The following is a 23,018-nucleotide window of genomic DNA, read 5'->3' on the forward strand; positions in this document are numbered from 1 at the left end:
ACCCGGGTTCAATCCCCCACTGTGACCATTGTGTCCCTGTGAAAGACACTTAACCCCTAGTTGCTCCAGAGGTGTGTGACCTCTGACATGTATAGCAATTCTAAGTTGCTTTGGATAAAAGTGTCAGTTAAATGAATAAAATTTAATTTATCTTCTTGAATTGTGGTCCCTGCTTGGTCAATGTATTGCGACCTGTGTAGGTGTGTGGGTTTCTGAATGCTTGATTGACTGTAGTTGTTGTTTTTGTCTTGTTGGATATGACTGGCAGGCTAAAACTGAATTGCCCTACGGGGATAAATAAAGTTATTTGAATTGAATTGAATTAACATACCCTGCTTTATCATGCTATACAACAAGGGGTTTTTATTCATTTACAACACTGTCACGTTTCAGTGACAGTGTTGTAAATGTTTTTTCCCCCAAAACTTTTAATTCTTTAATAGTCTGGATCATTCATCTTACACGCAGTATGCTAGTCTTACTCATTTTCAGACAAGCTGAGAGATGAAGGGAAGCAAGTAACTGTGCTGAACAAAATCAAAGGGCAAGAGAAGGCGATGGTCTTTTTATGGAATCAAAGCTCAGAGCAAAGCTTTCAAAATGAAAGCAAATGTTTGGATGAATTCCTTTGGGGGTATCACGGGTAAAATCGTAGCTAATGCAAAGGTATTGATGCCTGCAATGCACCATAACAGCGAAGAAAAACACAGCTAATCCTGCCATCTTCCCCAACTCTCTGACACAGTGCAAACTAAATATAATGTATGTCTTCAGATGGGTGTCTCACACTGAAATGAAAGTGTTGACAGAATAAGGGCAGTTCTACTAAACCAGATTAGACTGGTTTCTGGTCTTCAAAAAGTCATAAATCCCTACCACTGAATGCTGTTTTCAGCTGAGGATAAGGCTCAACTTCAGTCTGTGCAGATAGGAATTTAACAAATGTGGTCCAGTAGTGGCACTTAATGTATGTCTCATATTGCTGTTCAAATTAAAGGATGCACATTGCGAAGATGTGAGATATCAGTCAAAGCGCAAAATGGACACAGGGTTTTTCAAAGCTGCAGAGGCTTATATCACTGTATGCTTGTAGTGAGCATGCATGTTGTGTTTAGTCAGGGTAGCTGTATCGTAGAAGATGTATCGTAATGATTTTTGGTGACTGTCTGACTTTTCATTTAGTGCCACCATTAGGTTGACATTTGTGATTTTGTGTTAAATGTCTCAAAAACCTTTTGGATGAATTGGCATGCAATTTGGTACACACATTTCCCCAGAGGATGAATTCTAATGGTTTAACTAGAACTATCATCATGTATAAATTTTTGTTTGTCCAATTGTTTGGCTCATAACCAAATACCTAGAAAACTATATTCCCATCAAATTTTAGCTTGCTAACATGCTAATCTTTAGGTGAATATGGTGAAAATGATACCTTCTAAACATCAGCATGTTTGGATTGTCATTGTGAGCATTTTAGCATGCTCACGTTAGCATTCAGCTAACAGCTGTAAGTGCCTGAAACAAGTTTAAGACATCATAAAAAGTTGTTGAAATCTGACTCCAGAGCAAAACCGCACTCCAACACCACAGCCCTGTGAAAGAGAGTTCAGACTGGCAGCTTTCCAGCTCAAGAAATTGCTTCTCCAGCCTCTAATCGACCCGTTAATCTTATCATTAACCAACACACAAAAGGTCTAAAGACAAGTTATCTAAAAAAAACACAGCATAAACTAAAAACTAATAACTAACAACTGGTTTAGTGCTGTGTCATGACCTAAGTAGAAACTAGCCTCTGCATGCCATGAAATTTGAATCTCACAGAACCTGCTCTATTTAAACGGTATAATTTATTTGATGTCATCATTCAGAGACAGAATTCCTGTTTTGAAACTCAGACAATTTTGAAAATGTACAGTATATCACATTCTTTGTTTTGTTTTGACAGAAACTTACCTCCTTCAGGAGTTCTCTGCTATGTGAGTAGTTGTCCTTATCTGAGAATATTTCTGACAGTTCCTCATATCTCCTCATAGCCTCCCTGTCAAGTGGCAAAGAAAGTGAGTTGGTTTATAGGAAATGATCATTTATATTTCAGTATTATTCAGCTAATGAAATGTAATGAAACTGTTTTGTATACATTGGATACTAAGTTTTAAGAGACAATGACTGATGGTAAAAGTTAGTAAAGAATGTTTAATATAAATAGAACCAAACATCACATTTATGGTTAATATATTTCTTTATGTAGGGTAATGGTTTTAAAAATGTATTTTTGAACATATGATCAAATAAGTTCTAAGCATCTGAAAACTACGATGTAGGTTAACGTTGAGTATATTGTACAAGTTACTTTTGAAACTCTTTAAGCACCACACTACATTAACTAGCAATTATTTTCTTAATTGATTAATCATTTGGATTATAAAATGGTGAAGAATGTCCATTAGTACCTTTTCTGTTTTGTCCAATCAGCAGTACAGAAATAGCTCATCTAAAAAATAATTTACATGTAATAACTGCAGAATGTGTGACACTCTAACATGCATGATAACATATGATACCATGAGAAAAATAATTTATTTTGAAAATGAGACATCATCGTATCTTTCTTTCATTTTCTAGCCACTATATTGTGTACTGGAGACCTGAGGTGCCACCGCTGCAATTCCTTGGTCACCAGCAGAGGTCCATAAAAGTCCCCAATTACTTTCCACTGCACTACCATACCTACTGTGTTGCATACCCCAGTGTACTGCACAAATTCGTACTACTATTTTACTACTACAGAACCTTACAACCAGTTTTTAGTTTATTTTTTGTAATTTTTATAATAACTCAAATTTATGTTTGTACTGTTTTATTTTCATGTTGTCCTGACTTTCTTTTCAACCATGGAAGGCAATCACAAAGGATAGCAAATTAGGAATTTCATTGTGCAGTGCAAATTGTTCTTTGTGTGTATAGCAATAAAGCCTTGATTTTTAAAATCTTAGTTCCTTTTTTAAAATGGGAGTTGAGTTAAGCTGCAGACCTGTCAGTGTCGTGCCACGTCCTCCTCAGCCGGTGGATGGGGTTACTCTGCAAGGCAGACACGATGGCATACAGTGAGGAGAAGTTCTTCCTGGCTCGGCACTCCTGTTGAAAGCATGGACAGATGAATACGCTAATTTAATAAGACACACACACATCCTCATACACATATGCACTCATACTGTACTGTAACTGAGAACACCTGTGGGTGTGAGTCTGGCTGGTATTAAGTTACAGTTTTGGCCTGAGGTGCTGAATAATGTATACTGCTAAAGAGGTTTTTCCCAAAAGAAACCTTCGATAAGCTTAGACGGCACTTTGGCAGCAAACCAGTGATACTTCACTTTGTGTATATGGGATGAAAAATGCAGCTTCATACAGAAATACTAGAGAGAAGCTGTGTTTCATTCACAGATATAAAGGCTTGGAAAGGAGTAAAACTGCTGATGTGATCATAACAATCAAGCATAGGATAATGTGTGTGTGTTTGAGCTCTTCAGTATTTAAAAAAAAAAACGACTGTTGTGCATAATATTTGTAGCTCTGTTACATAAGTAATTTAAACAATTTTCTAGTATAAAACCTTTACGGTTTGCCTCAGCACATTACTGGTATGCACTTTTCATGCAGAGTACATTTCCTATTCCATTTCCTAAAGGTGTACAGGAACTGTCTCCTCCCAATATAAAAATATGCTGATTTTTACAATTTCTTCAAAAGTGGTCGACCACCAAATGCACTCAATTGGAGAGAGCACAGTTTTGTTATTTGCTGCTGCTCTGTCTAGAAACAGACCCTAAATCAAGACCTCATTAATGTGTTGTGCTCTCAGCTATTGATTAAAGTGAAATTACTAGTACAGTCACAGCAGAAGCCAAGCACACTGAGAATTTGTGATGGTATGTGAATCGTCAGAGCTGAGAAAGATTTGAATCCCCAACTGACGTAGTGTTAACAGTTTAATGTCAAGATGAATTCCATTTTATTCATTTGTAAAACTGGCATCTAATCCTGCATTTTTAGAGCTGTAACCTTTGATTTTTGCAAACTCGCCTCTGCCACGCTGATCCATTTCTCCAGCAGTCGGGCTCTCTGCTGGCTGCGCAGCTTTGTGGGCCAAAGGCAGGATGCTAAAACTGCATTGGCCAACTTGTTGAACTGACGTATGGTGGCCCGGACCGACCAACAAACTCCTTCCCTCCCTTTCTTATCCCTCTGAGACCACAGTGAGCCGAGGCAGTGGTACGGGACCAGACGGACAAACAGCTCCTGGGAAGTGACAGCATATAGATCTATAAACAGACTGTTTTCTAAAAATCACTAACTGTGACCTTTGTAGTGAGATCTTCCTGCTTGAATTTTGTTTGAGTTTGAGTTTCTGTAGGCGACACCTTTCCCTGCAGCCATGGCGACTCATGTTACTGTAAGTACCACTTTACTTCTGTGTGAACAGCAAAAAAACAGCAAATACGTGAATACAGATGGATCCTGTGTTTTATCAGTAAGTGAAATAGAATAAAAAAATAGAAAAGTATCCATACAAAAAGTCCCATGTGATCAAAGTTCATCACGACACAAAACAGGATGGAGCAAATGGTCAGGTTAAGGACTAATCTACAGAGTCAACACTGGCTTCAAAGCAGAGGTACAGACAGTAGCATGCAAATATATTCAGTAAAGGTCAGAATAAACCACACGGAAATAACTTTAGATTGACTTAAGAACCGTAATATATTCAATTTCAGCATCATTGGTCAATGTTTTCAACATGTTCAGGCTTAAAGGAGAACTCACTGCCTCTATCTTGGTGAGCTGCTCAGCGATGAGCGCTGCAGGGAATCCGAGGATGCTGGTGGGTTCAAACTTGGAGGCATCAGGAGGAAGGCTGGTGGGGCCAGTCTGATCTGCAAAGGGTGAAGCTGTTCAATACAACTTGATTCGGAACACCTTTGTTTAAAGGCCCTATACTTTTTTTCTATATCTTTTTATTTGCAGGATTCAGTTACTCGGATCCTTTGCTGTGTCCAGCGTATTACTGAAGTTGTTTTGTTCCAGCGAATGGAGGCTTTCTCAAAGGCTTATCATCTTATTATCTCAGAAAAAAATCTGAGGAAACTGGATAAATATCAAGTTTTAATGAGAAAATGTGTTTATCTTGAGAGAATGATAAACAGTATTTCCCTCATGACCTCGAGATAAGAGGATGAGAGAAAACGAGATTAAGAGTCAATGCCACTGAACCTGTTTAGCAGGTATATTGTTTACCCTGTTCACCACCTTAGTTATGCATGTTAGCATGCTAGCCACGTGCTAAAAATCATTGCAAACATGGCCACTTTTGGTGATCATAGCAGAGTAGCTACAGTATCCAGAAGATTTTTAACACCTTCTAGATGCTCTTGAGGTCAGAAGAATGGTTCTCTAAGCAAGGAAGGCACAACCAGCCCATGTTGTACTTTTTGTATTTTGTAGCCCCAGTTTGGTGTATTTCATCATGAAAATCTCATCAAGCAAGGCCTCGACTCTGTCGTTTAAATTCTAGTGATAATACAGACCTTTATGCGCATCAGGGAGCAGGGCTTTCTCACTGAGCTCCTCAGCTATCCTGAGGAGGCGGGCTCGGAGGTCAGCTGCAGATGAGGAGTCCTGGGGGAGGAGTGGAGCCAGGCGCAGCAGGCAAGAGGGATCCCCCAAACTCTTAAAGTCTTCAGGATACTCAGCGAGCCATGTGCTGAAGACTGTACACACCGATCTGCAGAAATTAGGAGATAATGTTAAAGAAAGAAATTATTCTACTTTTCCTCTCTGACGTTTACACTGATTCAGGATTTTAGGGGGTGTTACTCCAAACTTGATAAGTCACAACATCAGAAACCTAATCATGACCTCGAGAGAGTTCCCGAGTTCTGAGGACAAAAAGTCTCCTTATTGTGCTGTAAAGGTACATCAGGTCATCAGGAACAAACTTTTGCTTTGTAAGTTAAAAGAATGACTTTCAAATCAATCATTGGATTTTGCTCTGAGCCAATGAAGCTCCCTTCTTTCTGGATAGCGGGACCTGCATCTGTTTCTGGTTTGAACCCTGAGCTGGTGTTGCCGGAAGCAGATAAACAAGTCGTTGCAGATTGGAATTGATGGAATTTATTGACATTTTCCAACGCAGCTAAAAAGTTGATAAGAACTCACTTACTCAAGGGGTTTACAAGAAAAGCAGCTTAGAGATGAGTCTATACCTGAGTGGAAGCAAAGGATCAAGGTTGTATTCTATTAACAGAGGTTGAACGTTAGCCTGTTTGTGCCAAGTAATAAAAAAGCTTTTTATTACAGCAAGTAAGCTTGGGCCAACGGCAACAAGGTGTGCAAGATTCAAATGATAGATTAATTTGCATTTAACAAATATTATTGTGTCCAGTACAGTGTTGTGGGGCATTAGAGATTGGTACCCTCAGTTTCTATTTATTTTCATGTCCTTCAAATAATTCTACTTTTTCCCTAGCAGTTGACTTGCTAAATAGAATCAAGCTGTAAAGGGGATATTTCATTCTGCATCTGTCAATCCTGTTATTAGCCTGCAAAGTTACAGATTATGAGCCGTAGACCAGTCTATGCAATGACGGCAGAGTGAATACAATCAAAGGTATATACAATAAGCTATATGCCCTCTGGACAATATAATCAACAGGCAAAACGGGGTGTCCATTTTTGGTAACGCAAAGTAATCTAACAAGCTTCTATTCTTCTCAGTAAGTAATGCTGTAATGTAACAAGTTACTTTTTACTGGAACTAAGCTTGTAGCGTAAGTTACCTATAAAAGTAACATAACCCAACACTGGTCATAATGCATATCGTAAAATGGCTAATACTGCTGAAAAGAAGAAGGTCAATAGGTCGTGAGTAGATGGTAACCCTAGATTTGAAAACTCTTGCACATGTGCACTTCGTTCAGTACAGTAGAGTCTGCAATAGCAGATATACCGGAAGCTGTAATCTAATATTCTTGTCTTGCTGAGTTTGAAGCGCATCAGCAGTCATATGACAAGAAAACCAAGTCAAATCAGGTTTTTCAAAAATTGTGAATCACCACAACCACAAGAGGTCCATGAGCATACAATTATAAATGTGCAGAAAATGTATTAGTCTGATGGGTCCAGTAGTATGCAAGATTACCTGCAGACAGATACACACACACACAGCCAAATGCCTGGCAGAGATAATTACTGCTTTAATAACAAGACAGCAGTGTGCGGGTGCTTTTTCGTTTATAGATGCATTGGTAGTAGATGGTTATTGCACGGGTATTGTTTACTGTCATCACATATCTGATTAAAGTGCTCATAAGTGTGATGACTTGTACATGCCTTCCAAGGAGGAGTAGCTCATATAGAGACTAATCATGACTCAACTTGCTGTTTAGGTTTTAGCAACTGGTTTTTAGCAGATTAACAAAGTTAGCAGCTAACATTAGCTAGTGAACATAGTGAACATAGTGAAGCATTTTGCAGGCAAAGGGCCAGATATCTCCCCCAGGAGCTGGTGGACACCAAAAAATGGATCTGCTTAATGCTAATGCTGCTCTGTGTCTACTGGATGTGTAAATAAGCAACTGTATACTAACACGTTAGCCATAAAAACTATTAATATGCCAATGTTGTGTTTACAGCTTGTTAAAAGTGCTGCCCTTCTCACAGTATACGTTAAAAATCTGAACAGGAGTTAAGGTAGGTCCAGTTCATCTTCTCCATTGGTAAGGCATCTTTATCTCACCCACACACACACACACACACGCACACAAACAAACACACCACATGTCACATTAAGGGTAACACAAAGATGTTGTGTAATGTTTTAAAAAACTTACTTGTTGAAAGCTTGTCTAATCTGGCTCTTCTCACTGTCCCCAGGTGGGTTCTCCAATCTGTTCACAAAAAAGAAGTTTGTGGATTAGGGAAAAAAAGAGAAATCAGTATCACCTTCAAGATGTGCTGTGTTATAAATAATACTTGCTTTGTGATATGTATTAATAGCTTGTTTTCCTCAAGATGCTTTTGTATTGTCCTAATTTTTACAGGTGAAGTGTGCATGCTAAATCGACTTGTTTCTTTGGAAAAAACAATACAATTACCTCCATTACTCAATAAAGACTTTATAACAGAACCAAGAGCCTTTTTACAAGCAGGTTTTTGCTGAATTATGTTGCTAAGAAAAACTCTAAGTTGCATGTACAGTATTTTAAATAGGCACACAGGTGCTTCCTGCATTGTGGTGTGTCTCTAAATTAAGTTACTCAATTAATTGTGAAACTGCTGTCTAAAATAGACTCAGCCTGAAGACAAATTACAGACAAAGGAGTATATTAATACTCTCTTGTTAAAGTAAAATCTGTCTGGCACAACATGGTATCCAGCTCCTCATACTCTATACCAGGCTGCTGGGCAGGACACGTTAAAAAAAGAAAAGAAGAAGAAGACAAATTGCAAAGCTAAACTAGCACATTTATCTTGTGGAAATGGAAAGTAGATGTACAGTAAATTGTTCAACCAGTTTTGCCGGCTCAAATGTAACTATTTAACTGCACTTTAGTATGCTAGCAGTGTGGCTCTAAAGCTGGCAATGTCTGTTGGTCCAGACCAACGACTACTGGATGAATTGCAATGAAATTTTGTACAGACATTCAAAGTTCCCAGACGATGAATCGACTTTATTCCTCCAGTTAGCAGAGCAAAGTGAGCAAAGTCTCTCTACAATTCTCCATTCACTTTTTTGTCCTCCTTGTTCCTTCCTCCACCAACTGGACAGGTTCAGTCTAAGATTTTGCACAGCACAAACCCAGGCAGACATTCCTACCTGTCAGACAGGATGTCGAGCACTCTCTTCGTGGAGGTGAAGGATCGATAGGTGGAGAGGAAAATGGTGATGAAGGAGGAGTCTCCCATAGAAAAGGAGTGGAGGAGGTGGAGAACCAGCTTCTCTTCTGTCCCTGCTTTTACACACTGGGAGCGAGAAACTGACTGGAGGAAGACAGGAGGGAAAATAGGCAGAGCGAAACCGACATAGGAAGTTATTGTTAATGTTACAGCCTTTTCAATCACTCATTTCAAGCCAGTCACACATGACTCACCATCGGACTATTGAGGCCTCCATGCTGCTGTTTGACCATCACTGTGTAGATCACTCCATCCTCCTCTTCCTCCACCACAGTGGACTGTAGAGCAGAGAAACCAGGTTAATAGTGTTCACGTGTTGCAAGGAATGCATGTGAATCAGTATGACCTTTGGATTCTTTAAAAGATAGTTGGGAGGAATCTGGAGAAGCCAAGAAATAGTGATTCCTAAGTACCAAATTTCACCATATCCTTTTACTGAACTAAACAGACTTACACCAATAGACAATCTTACAAACAAACAATTAAAATATTAGGCCTAACTGAGATACAATCTTTTCTACTAGTGACACCCAATATCCATTTAAATGTAAAAAAAAAAAAAAGGGGGATAAAATCAAGCTGCTTTGAACTCACTCCTTGCACGCTATATGGGGCTCTAATGATCCAGTTTTAGCCTCAGGGAAAGTCCCTGACACAGTTGCCCTATTTTATACTGTGCATGTTACAATGTGCTGGCCTTACCAGATCCAGAGGACAGTACCAGGTAGTCTTCATCGGTGAGGGCTCTGCCTGATGTAGAGAAGGAAACACATCATATAATCATACGTGTATAGTCTGATGCAGTAGTTGTCAACATCTTTGGTCTGTGACGGAAAAGAAACCCCAACCCACCATCACAGACTGCATATGCACTTCAAGCAGAGAATGATTTTCCTTCTTTAGCTTGTTACATTCGATGAATCCCACAGTACAAAAATATGTTAGTATTTCACAATGAAAAGGGTTAAATTGGTCTTCTTACCACACCATTACATATTTGCCCTATTACAAACATATTGTACATATATTTTGTGTATGTTACATTTATATAAACACATATTGTAAATCTGACTTATTTTTTCTCATTTATTGCTTTTTACTTTTACTTTTATCTACTCTGTTCTACTTTATTTCCTATTTATTTATTTATTTCCTACAACGTAGGACTGCAGAAAAAATAATCGGTGCCAACCTGCCCTTCATTCAGGACTTATACATTTCCAGCGTCAGGAAACGGGCAGGAAACATCACCGCAGATCCATCTCACCCCGGACATAACCTGTTCCAGCTCCTCCCCTCTGGTAGGCGCTACAGAGCACTGTACGCCAAAACCAACAGACTCAGGAACAGTTTCTTTCCACAAGCCATCATTCTGATGAACAGCTGATTTCTGACTCACAGTGTCAGGAACAATTCCTGTGCAATAACCCAGTAACTCTGTCTCTAATCAGCACCTGTTTACTGGTTTCCACTTACTCACCATTCTCTTTGTCAGTGCTGTTCATACTATGTCATATTGTATATACTGTATACCAATACACCTACCTCAGGTCATAAGGTCATAGGTCTGATTTATTTTTTCCAGCATCCTTTGCACTATGTTCCATCATACTGTGGACATGTGTACATGTACGCATGTATGTGTATGTATACCTGTATATCATATCCACCTTCAACATGTACATAATGAGAATAGTTTACTGTTGCATCCTTTGCACTCTGATTACTGCACTATTTGTCAATATGTCTATATTTTTTTGTTCATAGTGTGTATACTAGTGTTGTCTACTCTGTAGTTTGTGTCTGATTTTATTTTATTATTATTATGTTATTCTTTTATTATTGTATAAGTAAGCACATCGTGAGCAATGTACAATCCTGAGTCAAATTCCTCATATGTGTACACATACCCGGCAATAAAACTGATTCTGATTCTGATTCTGATTTAAATATTTTTTATTTGTTTATACATTTTCTGTGTGTGTAGCATGGAGGATAAACAATTGCATTTCATTGTCCAATCCTGTATTATTATATAGTTATATAATCTGAAACTTAAACCTTGCACATTTGAGAAAACAGCCCAACAGACATCATCAAATTTTTACAGTATATAGTATAATTTTGTTTTTGTGTCCCTCAGGCAATCTTGTAGCTCTGTTTGTATACGTCTTTGCCTGGACTTCATTTTGCAGATGGAAATATGTGCATTCACTAATGTTATTAATGATGATGCCATTAATTATAACAATTTAGCTGCAAAATATGGAGCCCCCAAAGTCTTTTTTGTATTTATCATCAAAAAAATATCAGCTCTGTATGCTCAAGATAAATGTGAATGTTACTTCAATAGTCTAATAAATATTATGCAGCCACACATTTTTAGTAGTTCATGAACATATAAGTAGGGGAAAAAATAGGTGTATATATAAATATATAAAAAGCAACATTGACCGACAATATACAATGTCTATAAACTTGTCAGTTATTGATTTAACAAATAATCTTAGGTTGGCTTGAGAGTGTTTCACACACATACAAACTCCAGACAACACAATCAAGACAAATAATGAAAGCTTAATAATAATATACACTTAAAACCATTTAGGCGACCTGCTACGGCCAAGTACAATCAATGTATAAGAATTTGTCTTGGCAGCATCAGTGCCCAGTCTTATCAACAACTACATATTGACACGAATGGTTCTTTGATAGCAGGATCCCACAGCCCAAGTCATGTTACAGACCCAGATGACATACAGCACTTTAAAAGAGAGAAGTGTGAAATGTACAGTAACACTCCAGAGATATTTACATACTGTCACAACATCCACAGAGATAAGAGCCAGATCACAAACCTGCTTTTGCTAATATTGTAAGCCACTCATTGTTAATGTGTCTTTAAAGGCCAGCGGTGGAATGTCAACATTTACTCAAGTGCTGTTAAGTACAGTTTTGTGGTACATTACTTGTTTATTTCCATTTTATCAACATTACATTTCTGCTTCACTACATTTGAGAGGCAAATATTGTACTTTTTACTGCACTACATCGCTCTGACAGCTGTAGTTATTAGCTTCTTTAGAGACAGAGATTTTAGATTAAAATACATATATAATAAGCTTACAAAATACAATATTTTGTTGAAGATTAAACCAGTGGTTCTAAACATTTTGGGCTTGTCACCCCCTTACAAAAAACAGTGTGTAGTTGAGGCCTGTTGACAGCTACCAAAGAGACATTTTCCTACTGAACTTCCCGGATGATCTGTGTAGCACAAAGCATCTCATGACCCCTCATAGTTATCTTATTAACTCTTTGTAAGCATCTCACTCTCAGGTTGGGAAACACTGAATTAATCTACCAAACTGCATATTAAGTAGTTAAAAGTAGCTCCACCTCCAGCAGCTACAAGAGTATTGCTTACACACTTGTATCAGCAACTAGCAATCTAGTAATGTCGTACATAAAAATATATCCGCCACAGGGGCCTTTTTTCTGCATAGTAAGTAATTTTTCTTAAGTAAGATTTTGAATGCATAATTATGACTTTTACTTATAATGGAGTATTTTTACACTTTAGTATTGCTACTTCTATTAAGTAATGGATCTAAGTTCCTTTACCTTACCACTGTTAAAGTGTTTTAATAATGTAAACAAATCTTTAACAGCATCAGAAAACATCTAAAACTACTTGCTGTATAGTGTAAGTTCTTGACAGTTGACAGTTACTTAACTTAACTTGTGTTATGAATTGTTGGTGGTGGGTGGGGCTGTTGTGTTGTTTACATCTAGACCACATAGATCGATATCACTTTACATTTGTCTTTACATTAGCTCTTTTGCCACTGCGACTTCTTCCATAATAAAAAATACATGAGCAAAAACACTGTGTGAAATCATCCTGGTCAGTCAACAGGTAGGTACACCAAAAACACAACATATTTAAAGCCCTTTGGCTGTTAATTAGCCTTTCAAAAGTAAAGCTAATGACCTGCCTTAAATTTTCATTCATTTTTCATGTGCTGACTTGCAAGCTTTCTCATATGCAAATTCAAGTCACATATGAGCCAAGAAACGTATTCAAGCAGACAGCAGAAGTGCCTGAGGTCTGCTATCCCCCCTGTTCACCCTATTGTGTAATTACTTGTAATAAGCATATGTTAGCCTCTATTTGCCTCTTTTAAATTACCTTGAGTTCACTTGATCGAAGGTCAACACTACAAGCAGGCGCTTCTTGCATTCAAAAAGGATCCTACTACCTTGAATATCAGTGTGTCAAACCTGTACTCTCCCTGCTATCTCTGCTCGCTTCTACGCAAATGTGCCTGCGATTCTATCTTTCCCATGAAATTAGCCCAAGCACACACGCACAAAAAGAAAAGAAGTTACCTTTCCCTCGGCAAGTCCAGACAGGTAGCAATCTCTGAGCTTCCTGGAAATCTTCAGGAATAAAGTACTAATAGCATTTTCATTTTCACCATTTTGTCTCATCTGTCATTCCCTCTATTTTCTCTCTATATATATACTTGACCGCCTCTTATTTCACCTACTTGACCTAGATCTGTATGTTTATGTCTTCACAGTTTGCCTCTCTACGCCTTGTGGTACTACTTAATGAAGACGCACATGAAGCGGGAGCTAAGTCCGGCCCCTGCAAGCCTGCATCACCTGGGCACACCCATTATACACACACACACACACACACACACATTACAAGCACAGAGATAGGGATATGTTGGGGTTGATAGCACAACACACATTTTCAATGAGTCACTTTTTTCTCAGTCACCCATAGACACACATGCAGTATGCACATGAAAAACTCACATAGACACAACTGCAGACCCTTATCAATACACATGCATGGGTACTTGCCTACACACACACAGTGAGAGACAAAGCCCAAAGGCCATTTCCAGAACAATACCCCCTCTCTTTCAGTCTCTCCTCTCTGCTCTCCCGCTCTCTTTGTATTTGTAGATAGATGACCTTCCCATGCAGATAAACCTGTTTGACTGCGTGTCCTATTTAATAGATCACTAACCAAAACAACAATTATAAAATTTGATAACAAGTAGTAGTTGGACAGCCTCCAAACTGTATTTTTATTCAGAATACTGACACGCTATTTGAGCAATAGGTTCTCTGTAGTCTCGTAACGAGAGGTAATAAATGTTCAGACACAGACTGAACCAGGAAACAAGCTGTGTTTATTTAAAGGGCTAATGGCATCGCAGAGTGAAGACATATTAACTGAGCAGAGACTTTCACAGCTCTGTGTGTAGGCCTATGTGTGTGTGTGTGTGTGTGTGTATGTAGGGGGCATTAAAGCAGAAATCATGTATTTTCTTGGCCACATGGGGGCATTGGAACAGGCTGTAAACACAACATTGAGCATATCACCTTATGAAGTTGTTATGGCTAACATGTTAGCAAACAGCCTATCTGTGTATAACATTCATTTGGAGTTATGTTTCTGCTGTTTCTGTCTATCTGGCAACTATATTCCAATATTCACCCTTCTTTTAACTCCGTTTTTGGTTCCACCAACTTCTGAAAAAAAATGAGGCTCATTAGCTACTAAATGTTCCACTATGTTCACTGGCTAGTTGGGAACTTCTGTCTGTCTGTCTGTCTGTCTGACTGTCTATAGAGTAATGTTAATTTATCAGAATTTATTTTTTGCTAATAGCAGCTTTCTGCTGTGGCGGAAAATGAGGTTCACATAAACAGTAAGACTTCAAAAAACAGTGAAGTTGCGGGCCGTAAAAGATGCTAAATACTTGGTGGAGCTAAGAGGAAAATCAGAGTGGGGTGATAATTCTCTGTAGGTGTCCTTTCACATTATATGTTGTCTTTTGACCCATTGCATAAAAATATTTATTAGAGCAGAGAATACAATTGTCAATCTGTCATCAGATCTGTCATCTGATATTACTTACTTACTGAAAAAACTGAAAGTGTGCAAAATAGAAACTAATATATAAAAAAATGCATAAATAGTTGGCTAAATGTTATTTAAACTTCTCAAGAAGTGGAGCACTCAGTAGTGTCATAAGACTGCGTATGAGCATTAGTCATTCTAAAGAGCCAAACTACTCTCAACGTAAACTGTATTTACTCATCGCCATTGTTAGGTCCTGCTGGACACAACTTTCCAATTCAACTCTTGAGGAGTATGTATTCAAACTCACTGATACAATACACAATTTATAGTATGTTTTTAAAATACAAGTGGAGCTCAAAGCCTATTTAGCTATAAAAAATATAATATTTAATTTAATCACAATCTCAGACAAAAAGAGAGAAAAAAAGAACCGACAAACCAATAGTTTTTGCTGGGAGTCGAGATAAGGCAGGTCATAAGACAATAAGAGGATAGATGGTAAAAGAACAAATTACTTCTGCTAAATCTATTTCTGAAAACGCAGTGAACGTGTCAAAATATGATAAAAGGGGGAAAGAGATATGTGTTATAGATATCAATGTGTGCAGGCAGTTAACAGTATGATTACCAGCTGCATAGAGCTTATGAGTCTCATTGAGATAAAAAATAATTGAAAATGAGGCTTTAAATATAGCTTGTTTATATATAAGATATAATTTCCCCTCAAGGCACAGTCTTACTGCTTACTTGTAAAATAGTGAAAGTGATTTAAAGCTCTTACTGATCACCTGTCTAGCACTTTAGTTCAGTGATAGTGTGGGCCTTTATCACAGACAAAGAAGCTAGCCCTTTGCCCCGTTTCCTTATTCCAGACAGAGCTCGTATATTGAGATACTTGAGATAAAAGTATATTCAGTGGAGCCTCAATTGGGTTTGCCTTCTGAAACCAGGCTGAATCAGGGTCAAAGAAACCTTTTCTGTGATGAAACTTTTCAAAGCTTGATAGGTGTGTATAATTTGGAGCCAGATGCCTCAAAGGCTGGCAGAAAGGCATAATGATTAGAAGCTCTGGTGGGTGGTATGAGTTGGTTCTGGTTAATAAAAAAAACAATCTGCAGCTGTGAATCTCATCTTTAACTTTTATCAAAACCAGTGTTGATTTTTTTTCCTATATGTAGCATTGTTGTTGCCCTATGAGACACTTTGTTTATGTGTTTTGAAAGATGGGATCTTGTATTAGAGCCCTAAGCTCTCCTTTTTCTTAAACCAACCCCCAGCTGCAAGCAGGAAGTACATAATAAGTGGAAACAAACACAGGAAGCAGGATGTGCTGTCGTGTTGCGGAGCTATTTTTCTTCCCCTCTTCTTCCATCACAAGTTGAGGCTGCGCCAACTTCTCCTCTTGAAAAACTACGTCAGCTATTGGACAACACCAGAAAAGCAGGGGGCAGGAAGTCAACTCTCCATTTTCACCCCCAGTCTCGAAAACACAACTAGTTCCAACCTTTTTCCTTAAATAAATCCATGTAGTGGGCTTCCGCTGTGCCAAAAAGCTTTGGCTTTGAACAAATACACACACAGCTCACGCCCTTATTTACAACCCTAAACGAGTCTTTCCACTAAACAGGGGGCCATAAATACATCTTCTGAAGCTTTATTTAAAGATAACCATTGTTTTTTGAGTGGTTCTCAACCCCGACCCCTTCCTTCCTATCTTTCTCTCTGCTCCTCTTCTCACGCTTTCATCTATGTATCCCTTGGTGCCCGTTATCAACTCTCTTTCAAGTAAAACTCTGTGGCATTAAAGTCAAAGCTGTTCTGCTCCACTTAAAGGAATAAATCCTCCCATGGATACGATTACTTGTTTAGATACCATCCGTCTGTGATGTTCTGATGTTGTATGGAAGTTCACTTTTTGGTGTGCAAACTTTACCATAACCTGGATCCACTAATTCTACTTTAGTGAGTGACTTCCACGAAAATGTGCAGATAACAGACATTAACTTGTTCCTGTCAGGCAAAGTTGGTTTATGGATACATACAGTAGTTAGCCAAGCAACGTGTGAACATAGCAGGGCAAAATATTTGGCCAAATGTATGTGGACAATCAAACACAGCATGTGGACACCCAAACATTACACCCATATGTGATTATTGAGCATTTGAAAAAAAAAACCATTGGCATTGTTTTACTGTTATAACTATCTCAACTCTTCTGGTTTCAGATTTTGGAACCTGGCTGCAGGGTTTTTCCCCATTTCAGCCACAGGAACATTACTAATGTTGGGCGACAAAGCCTAGCTCAAGGCGCCAGTATACTCCATCAGAACAATATGTCGGATGGGAAAATAGCTTTGTAAACCTCCCTCCCACACACCTTTCCGACATCACAATTGAGAAATCTGTGCTTCAATATCTGCTACTTTCCGAAACCGACAATCCGACATTCACATCCACTTCATGCAGTGATTGGCCAGCTGTGTGAAGGTGAAAAAGGATCCAGGGTTTGAATTTCTCTCTCCAGCTATGTTTTATAATTCTTGACACAACTATATCTGTCACTTTTTATTCATGTGTACAACCAAGTACAACAATATGAATGACTTGCAGGGGAGACGAATGAAGATGTGCTCCATTATTCCCGTATTTAAGCGATATCGCGTCGCTCTCCTCTCTATGATGGCCGGCTTTTCACTCCACCTTTGAGTACGGTGTTAACAGTAACAACTTTTATCTTTCAATGTAGTCAGACATCGTGTCTTACAAAGCAGTTAATTTCTTTTCAAGAATAATCTGCCCCCCACTATCAGTGTTCCAGTTTATCCCAAAGGCGTTGGATGGGGTTGAGGTCAGAAATCTGTACAGTGCCTTTTCTGAACTGTTGCCACAAAGTTGAAAGCACACTATTGTCTAAATCATCATTATATGCTGCAGTATTAAGATTTAGTTAAACCAAACTTGATATTTGCATGTATATTATATTTTGATTAATATCACAGCGGTCGAATGGTTTTTAGCTGCATTTGAAATATTCTATTCTTTGAAACTATTTTCTTTCATTCTACATTCTGCCTGTTATCTTCTTTGAGTGGAAAAATACACCATCAAGCTACAAAATAGACTATAAAATGCAAATTACATTATCAATATCTGTTATCTGTGTTAACCCTATGAAAGTGTTTCAGGCATCATTTTCATCTCAATCAATGAAACTGAAAACACACTTTCTTTCACTTAAAAGCTTCATTGTTCACTCGAAGTTACCACCTCGTGTATTCTGCCTCACACATCCATGTTTCTCTCAATAAAAAATGAGCAAGTGGCCATATCGGATTCCACTTGCCAGACTGTCCTTGGAGAGGGCCTGTGTTACTGGATACTGTTTAAAGAGAGAGCAGGTGTACACAGCATCGACCAGCCAAACCACCACATGCATTATTTACTGTGAGGTCCAGCAGCCACCATGTGACACAAGCACGAAGGAAGTCTGCTCATTCGGAAAGAGAGTCAGTGCAACTTCTTTTTTTAGCTGCAAGGAGTTTCTTGAGGCCCGGTGTGAAGTAACACTAAATAGCCATGTGCAGGTCATGTGTGGGGGCAAGAGAGTTGGTCAGTAGATCATCATGACTCAGGGTAAATGTTTTGTTACCAATATAGCTGTTGTTCAGGTCGGAAGTGGTTTTTAACACACGTGCAAGAGAGAAGAAATCCTATCCTCAGCTATAGATATCAAAAGATTTTACTCAGCAATACTTTTCAAGATAAAGCCTAAAAGTTTTCTAAAAGTCTCAAAATAACACATGAATGAGAAAAGCTTCTGAAAAAGCTCAACGAACCTCACTATCAAACATTTACAGAGGTGAAAGATCGTGGGAAATTCACCTGTGCCATGAAGCTATTAGCAAAATTTTAGGTCAACGTTAGTCCATATTTCAGAACAAGCTTGGATGTCACGGCAGTTTCACACGGCGTCGCTGAGACGATCCGCTAAGAATCCCGCTTACATTGAGAGGGTACTATCTGCAGTGGAAAATAAAATGGAGAAAACTACCTGCTACCAAAAGAAAGTCAAGTTGAGACTCGGACAGGGACATAAATAATAGTGATGTAGTTGAGTTGAGATATAATATGGAAAAGTCAGGGGATGACGAGAGTCACTAAGATTCATCCTCTGTGGACTAGGAATATCTGTACAAAATGTCATGGCAACCCATCCAGTTATTCATTGCTGTTGGCAGTTAGTTAGTTAGATATGATCTTGTGAATAAGTCTGTACTGTGTGTGTTGTATTGTATCTTTTTTTTTTTTTTTTTTATGGACCTATGTGTAAAGTTGATTGATTGATTGATTGATTGATTGATTGATTGATTGATTGATTGATTGATTGATTGATTGATTGATTGATTGTTGAGATTTTTCAGTCTGGACCAAAGTGGTGGACAGACCATCTGACCGACTGGCTGGCCTTTAACAAGCACTATTTCTCATAAGCCATAAGACTTTCATGGGCCAAATGTCATAACTCAACCAAAGAGGTGAGTCCTTGGGGGAGTCCAGCAGGAAAGAGAGGAGCAATCGTTGCAAAAGTGTATGTAAAAGATTGCAACAAAAAAAGAGGAACTTTTATGAATCGGAGATTTTATAGAAAGGCACAAAACCAAGTCATGATGATGCAAGTACCCACATTGCAGTGCTGGTAAACGTCCAGTCGTTGTTTAACTGTATTAAATTCATGAAGGTCTAACAAAAGCTGTAGTGGGATGCCAATTTGTCCTAGAATGTAGACAGTCAACCCCAAAAACACACTTTATTTTTTTCAGAAAGACAGATGAGAGAAGCTTCATTGAGTTACAGAAGCTAGTGGCTAACATGGACTTGGCATCATGACTTCCGCTCTGTATTGGCGTCGCTAATGCCATGCCGCAAGCAACTATTGCATAACTGTCATTATGCCATTTAAGTTTAAAATACATCACTAGATGCACAGTTTTGTTGTGAAACTACAACATTATTGCCAGGCTTGAGTCTGTGTACCAATATTCCTTTAAATATTTGTTTAATTTGCATCTATGTAACTGGTTGAATATATTTTGTTTATGGAAACTAACAGCATTTGGGTCACGCTGGTGGAAAAGCAGTTAATTCACACACTTCACCTCTCTCTCTCTGACACACTGACTTTATTCCCTCAGGGTTTTGAAAACAAGCCGACTGCATCCGCTATTTATTCAAGAAACTGGTTGTCGAATGAGCTTGTACAGTTTTTAAGAGGACTTTTAAGAGCCATTACAAATAAAAAGTTCTCCTAATCTCCTCTCTTCTCTGTCACATCACTTTATTGTGTGAACAGAAGAAAAACGAATAAAATTTGTAGTAGGAGACTGTCCGCACTCAAACAACACCACAAAGAAAGCAGTGAGAAATAATACCACCTCATATCACTCCCTGTAACATTAAGTGGTAAAATGATTGATGTGTTTCAGTGACGCAAAAGGAAAACACTCACCTGTGAAGTTTCCAATTCATCGCTGCCGCTTCCCCTCCCCTTCCCTGATTGGCTGCTAGGGGTGCCGCTGTCAGGTGGTAAGGGCCGGTAGCCAATGAGAGGCACGTCACTTGACTCCACCCCAGGGAGGTCACAACCACCTGTTCGCATGTTACGGGGCAGCATAGTGCCAGCTGCCACAGACAGGAAGAACATAAGAAAAGAAGTGTTTCGTGGTCTCTTAGGTAGCCGTTCAGGCAAACATCTTGAGAGCTTGTTGAGATTAAATAAGTGAAGATGTTCATTAGTGCTCATGATAATACAAAGTAACATTTGAAGGTTATATTGTTATTCTCCTTATAAATCACTCTAGAAAAGCGTAATAGAGTCCTCACTCAGACCAGGGAAGCATCGGCTTCCGGTATATAAATTAATTAATTTCAAAATGTTACTATTACACTAATAACTCCCTGAATGGTTTAGGACCTGAATACATTTCAGATCTGCTGCTACTGTACACTATGAATCGTCCATACCTCTCAGATTGTTTGGGATAGGTCTCAGGGTCAAAACTAACATGGAGAAGATGGGTTTCCATGCACCACATATCTAAAACAAACTGTCTGTTCCAAGTTTTAATTCCTTTAAATTTCATCATTTTACTCTTTTGCAATGCTTTTTATGTCTTTTTATATTGCCTTGTGTTTATTTTATTTCTTGTCGTAAGGGACATTTTCACATTTTGTAAAACAACGGTCAGGCACCAACATGAACATTGAAACAGGTTTTGCTTGCTATAATCATTTCTGGCCATTAAAATATCACTTAATGCTCTTTTATGCCTCACATAATGCACTTTGAATTGCCTTGTTGGAATACATTTAATTGTTGTACACATTTCTAAACTTTAACAGATAAATATGGATAGCCTGAACTTTTTATGATCACGTTACAGTGTAACTAGAACAAAAATATATGCCAATAAATGTACTGCCACTTTAATATCAGTTTGAGTCTCTGTGTGTAACTAACTATGAATACTCAGAACCTGCTAAAGATGAACATCGGACAACATATCAGGCACAGTTTGACTTTGGCAATTGTCATAAAAACAGTACAGCAATCTTTGATTGTATTCCTTTCATTTTAAGTGAAAGGAATACACTACAGTAAGTCAATGGTAGCTTGGAAGCCACTGCGTGGTTAATTTGTTTAACACATTAATTTTCCCCCATAGCAGGTCAGGATTTGCATAGCAACCCCTCCTTCCATTTCCCTTTCCCCTCGTTGGTATTGGGATTGCCATGAAGATAAACATCTAGTAAACACTGTTTCAGGAAGAGAGGTGTAGGAGGGAGAGAGATGGAGAGGTTGATACACAAGTGCTATTGAAATGTGAACTCTGAAGCCTGAAGCATTATGAAACCACTGTTTGAGCACTCAATTGTGCAGGTAATGCATAGTATGTTGACTTGTGCTTTGCAGTTTCTTGACTTTGTGAGCAAAAGGTGCAGAATGGCTGAAAATCCACAGAAACAATCCCCTAAAGATCCCTGTCGACTCACAGCTCTGGATAAGAAAGAGCAGGAGCTAAATAGCCTCATGTGTAATATAAAAATGTGCAGGCACTCCCAACTTTCCATTGTGCCTTTGTGTTGGACTCCAGCAGCTCTGTTGAATTAGTGCGATGCTTACTTTCCCTTACATGATCATTTATTGTTGGTGTAGGTATTTAATTTGGTTCTTAATAATCAGAAATCAGTTCGCAGTCTGCATGAGAGAGGGAAAGACACATGAATTGCCTACAAGGAAGTCATTAACAGAGCAGTTTATGCCCTGACCAACGGCTATGCAGTGGTCTGAATGCCTGCTATTCACTGGCTCTGACCAAAGCAAACAGCCCACATATGACTGAGGTGTACACACACACATACAGGCCTACAGCTGTTACTAGGTTACAATCAAGTCACACCCCAAAATGCTCCTTTTCTGCTAAATAAATGCAACCATAGGGTGTTGCAGCAATTCTGTTAAATCCTAACGATAGCTTCTGTCACAAGGTAGGCTGGATGAAGAGAATAAGCCTAACAGTACGAGGGCTGTAAAAGTTTGTGCGTGCTGACACTCCCATTACAACACACAAGCCTGACATATGATGACATTTGCTTCCTATAGTGAGTCACTCAATGACATGAAGGCCATTGTAATTTAAAAACAGGCGATAAAACGAACCAAATAGTGGAAGAGAAATGAGGGAAGCTGTTGTTCAACTTACAGATAGCAAAGAGACATTCGCAGGATGTGAGCTATCCAACTGCGGTCAGCTGGATTCAGGCTGCATTGGATGACCGCTGCTGGTGCTGGATCGGTGGCCGGCTTAGCTGAGCAGAGTCGCACCCATCTGTATCATCGTCACCAACAACAACACCGACAAGGGATCTCCGTCCTCCGCCTGGCCGCCCCCACCCTCTCTCTACCTTCTATCAGCGTCCCCACACCGCTCCTCTGTCCAACCTTCAGCAGCTGATAGCGCACTTTGGTCAAGCTGCAAACTCCCTCTCTCTCCTCTCCTCCTCCTCCTCCTCCTCCTCTCTCTCTCTCCCTCTCTCCGGCGTCGCAGTTCCAGTATGTTGTGCCCTCAGCGCTTTGGCAACAGCTCCGTCTCTCTGAGTGGCACACAGTGTG

At 38.9% G+C, this 23,018-nt stretch overlaps 1 protein-coding gene across 3 annotated transcripts in view; it reads right to left on the minus strand.

The window, feature by feature from the left end:
- The window catches only part of rgl2 (ral guanine nucleotide dissociation stimulator-like 2), a 30,216-nt gene extending 7,198 nt beyond the window's left edge, over positions 1-23,018 (minus strand). The window contains exons 1-11 of one of the 3 annotated variants that reach the window (XM_038710663.1): positions 22,609-23,018; positions 20,355-20,527; positions 9,661-9,708; positions 9,153-9,236; positions 8,879-9,042; positions 7,893-7,949; positions 5,589-5,785; positions 4,828-4,937; positions 4,087-4,302; positions 3,035-3,138; positions 1,957-2,041 (exon numbers count right to left, since the gene is read on the minus strand). In XM_038710663.1, the coding sequence (XP_038566591.1) occupies positions 1,957-2,041; positions 3,035-3,138; positions 4,087-4,302; positions 4,828-4,937; positions 5,589-5,785; positions 7,893-7,949; positions 8,879-9,042; positions 9,153-9,236; positions 9,661-9,708; positions 20,355-20,519 (1,230 nt within the window). In that variant the 5' untranslated portion in view covers positions 20,520-20,527; positions 22,609-23,018. Of the gene's footprint in view, positions 1-1,956; positions 2,042-3,034; positions 3,139-4,086; positions 4,303-4,827; positions 4,938-5,588; positions 5,786-7,892; positions 7,950-8,878; positions 9,043-9,152; positions 9,237-9,660; positions 9,712-13,350; positions 13,575-20,354; positions 20,528-22,608 lie in introns of those variants that run through there. The other 2 variants (XM_038710664.1, XM_038710665.1) reach the window with 2 other exon arrangements.

This window comes from Micropterus salmoides, unplaced genomic scaffold, assembly GCF_014851395.1.
Source record: "Micropterus salmoides isolate LMB-PRFRI ecotype aquatic unplaced genomic scaffold, ASM1485139v1 Ms_hic_scaffold_11, whole genome shotgun sequence".
Classification (NCBI taxonomy): Eukaryota; Metazoa; Chordata; class Actinopteri; order Centrarchiformes; family Centrarchidae; genus Micropterus; species Micropterus salmoides.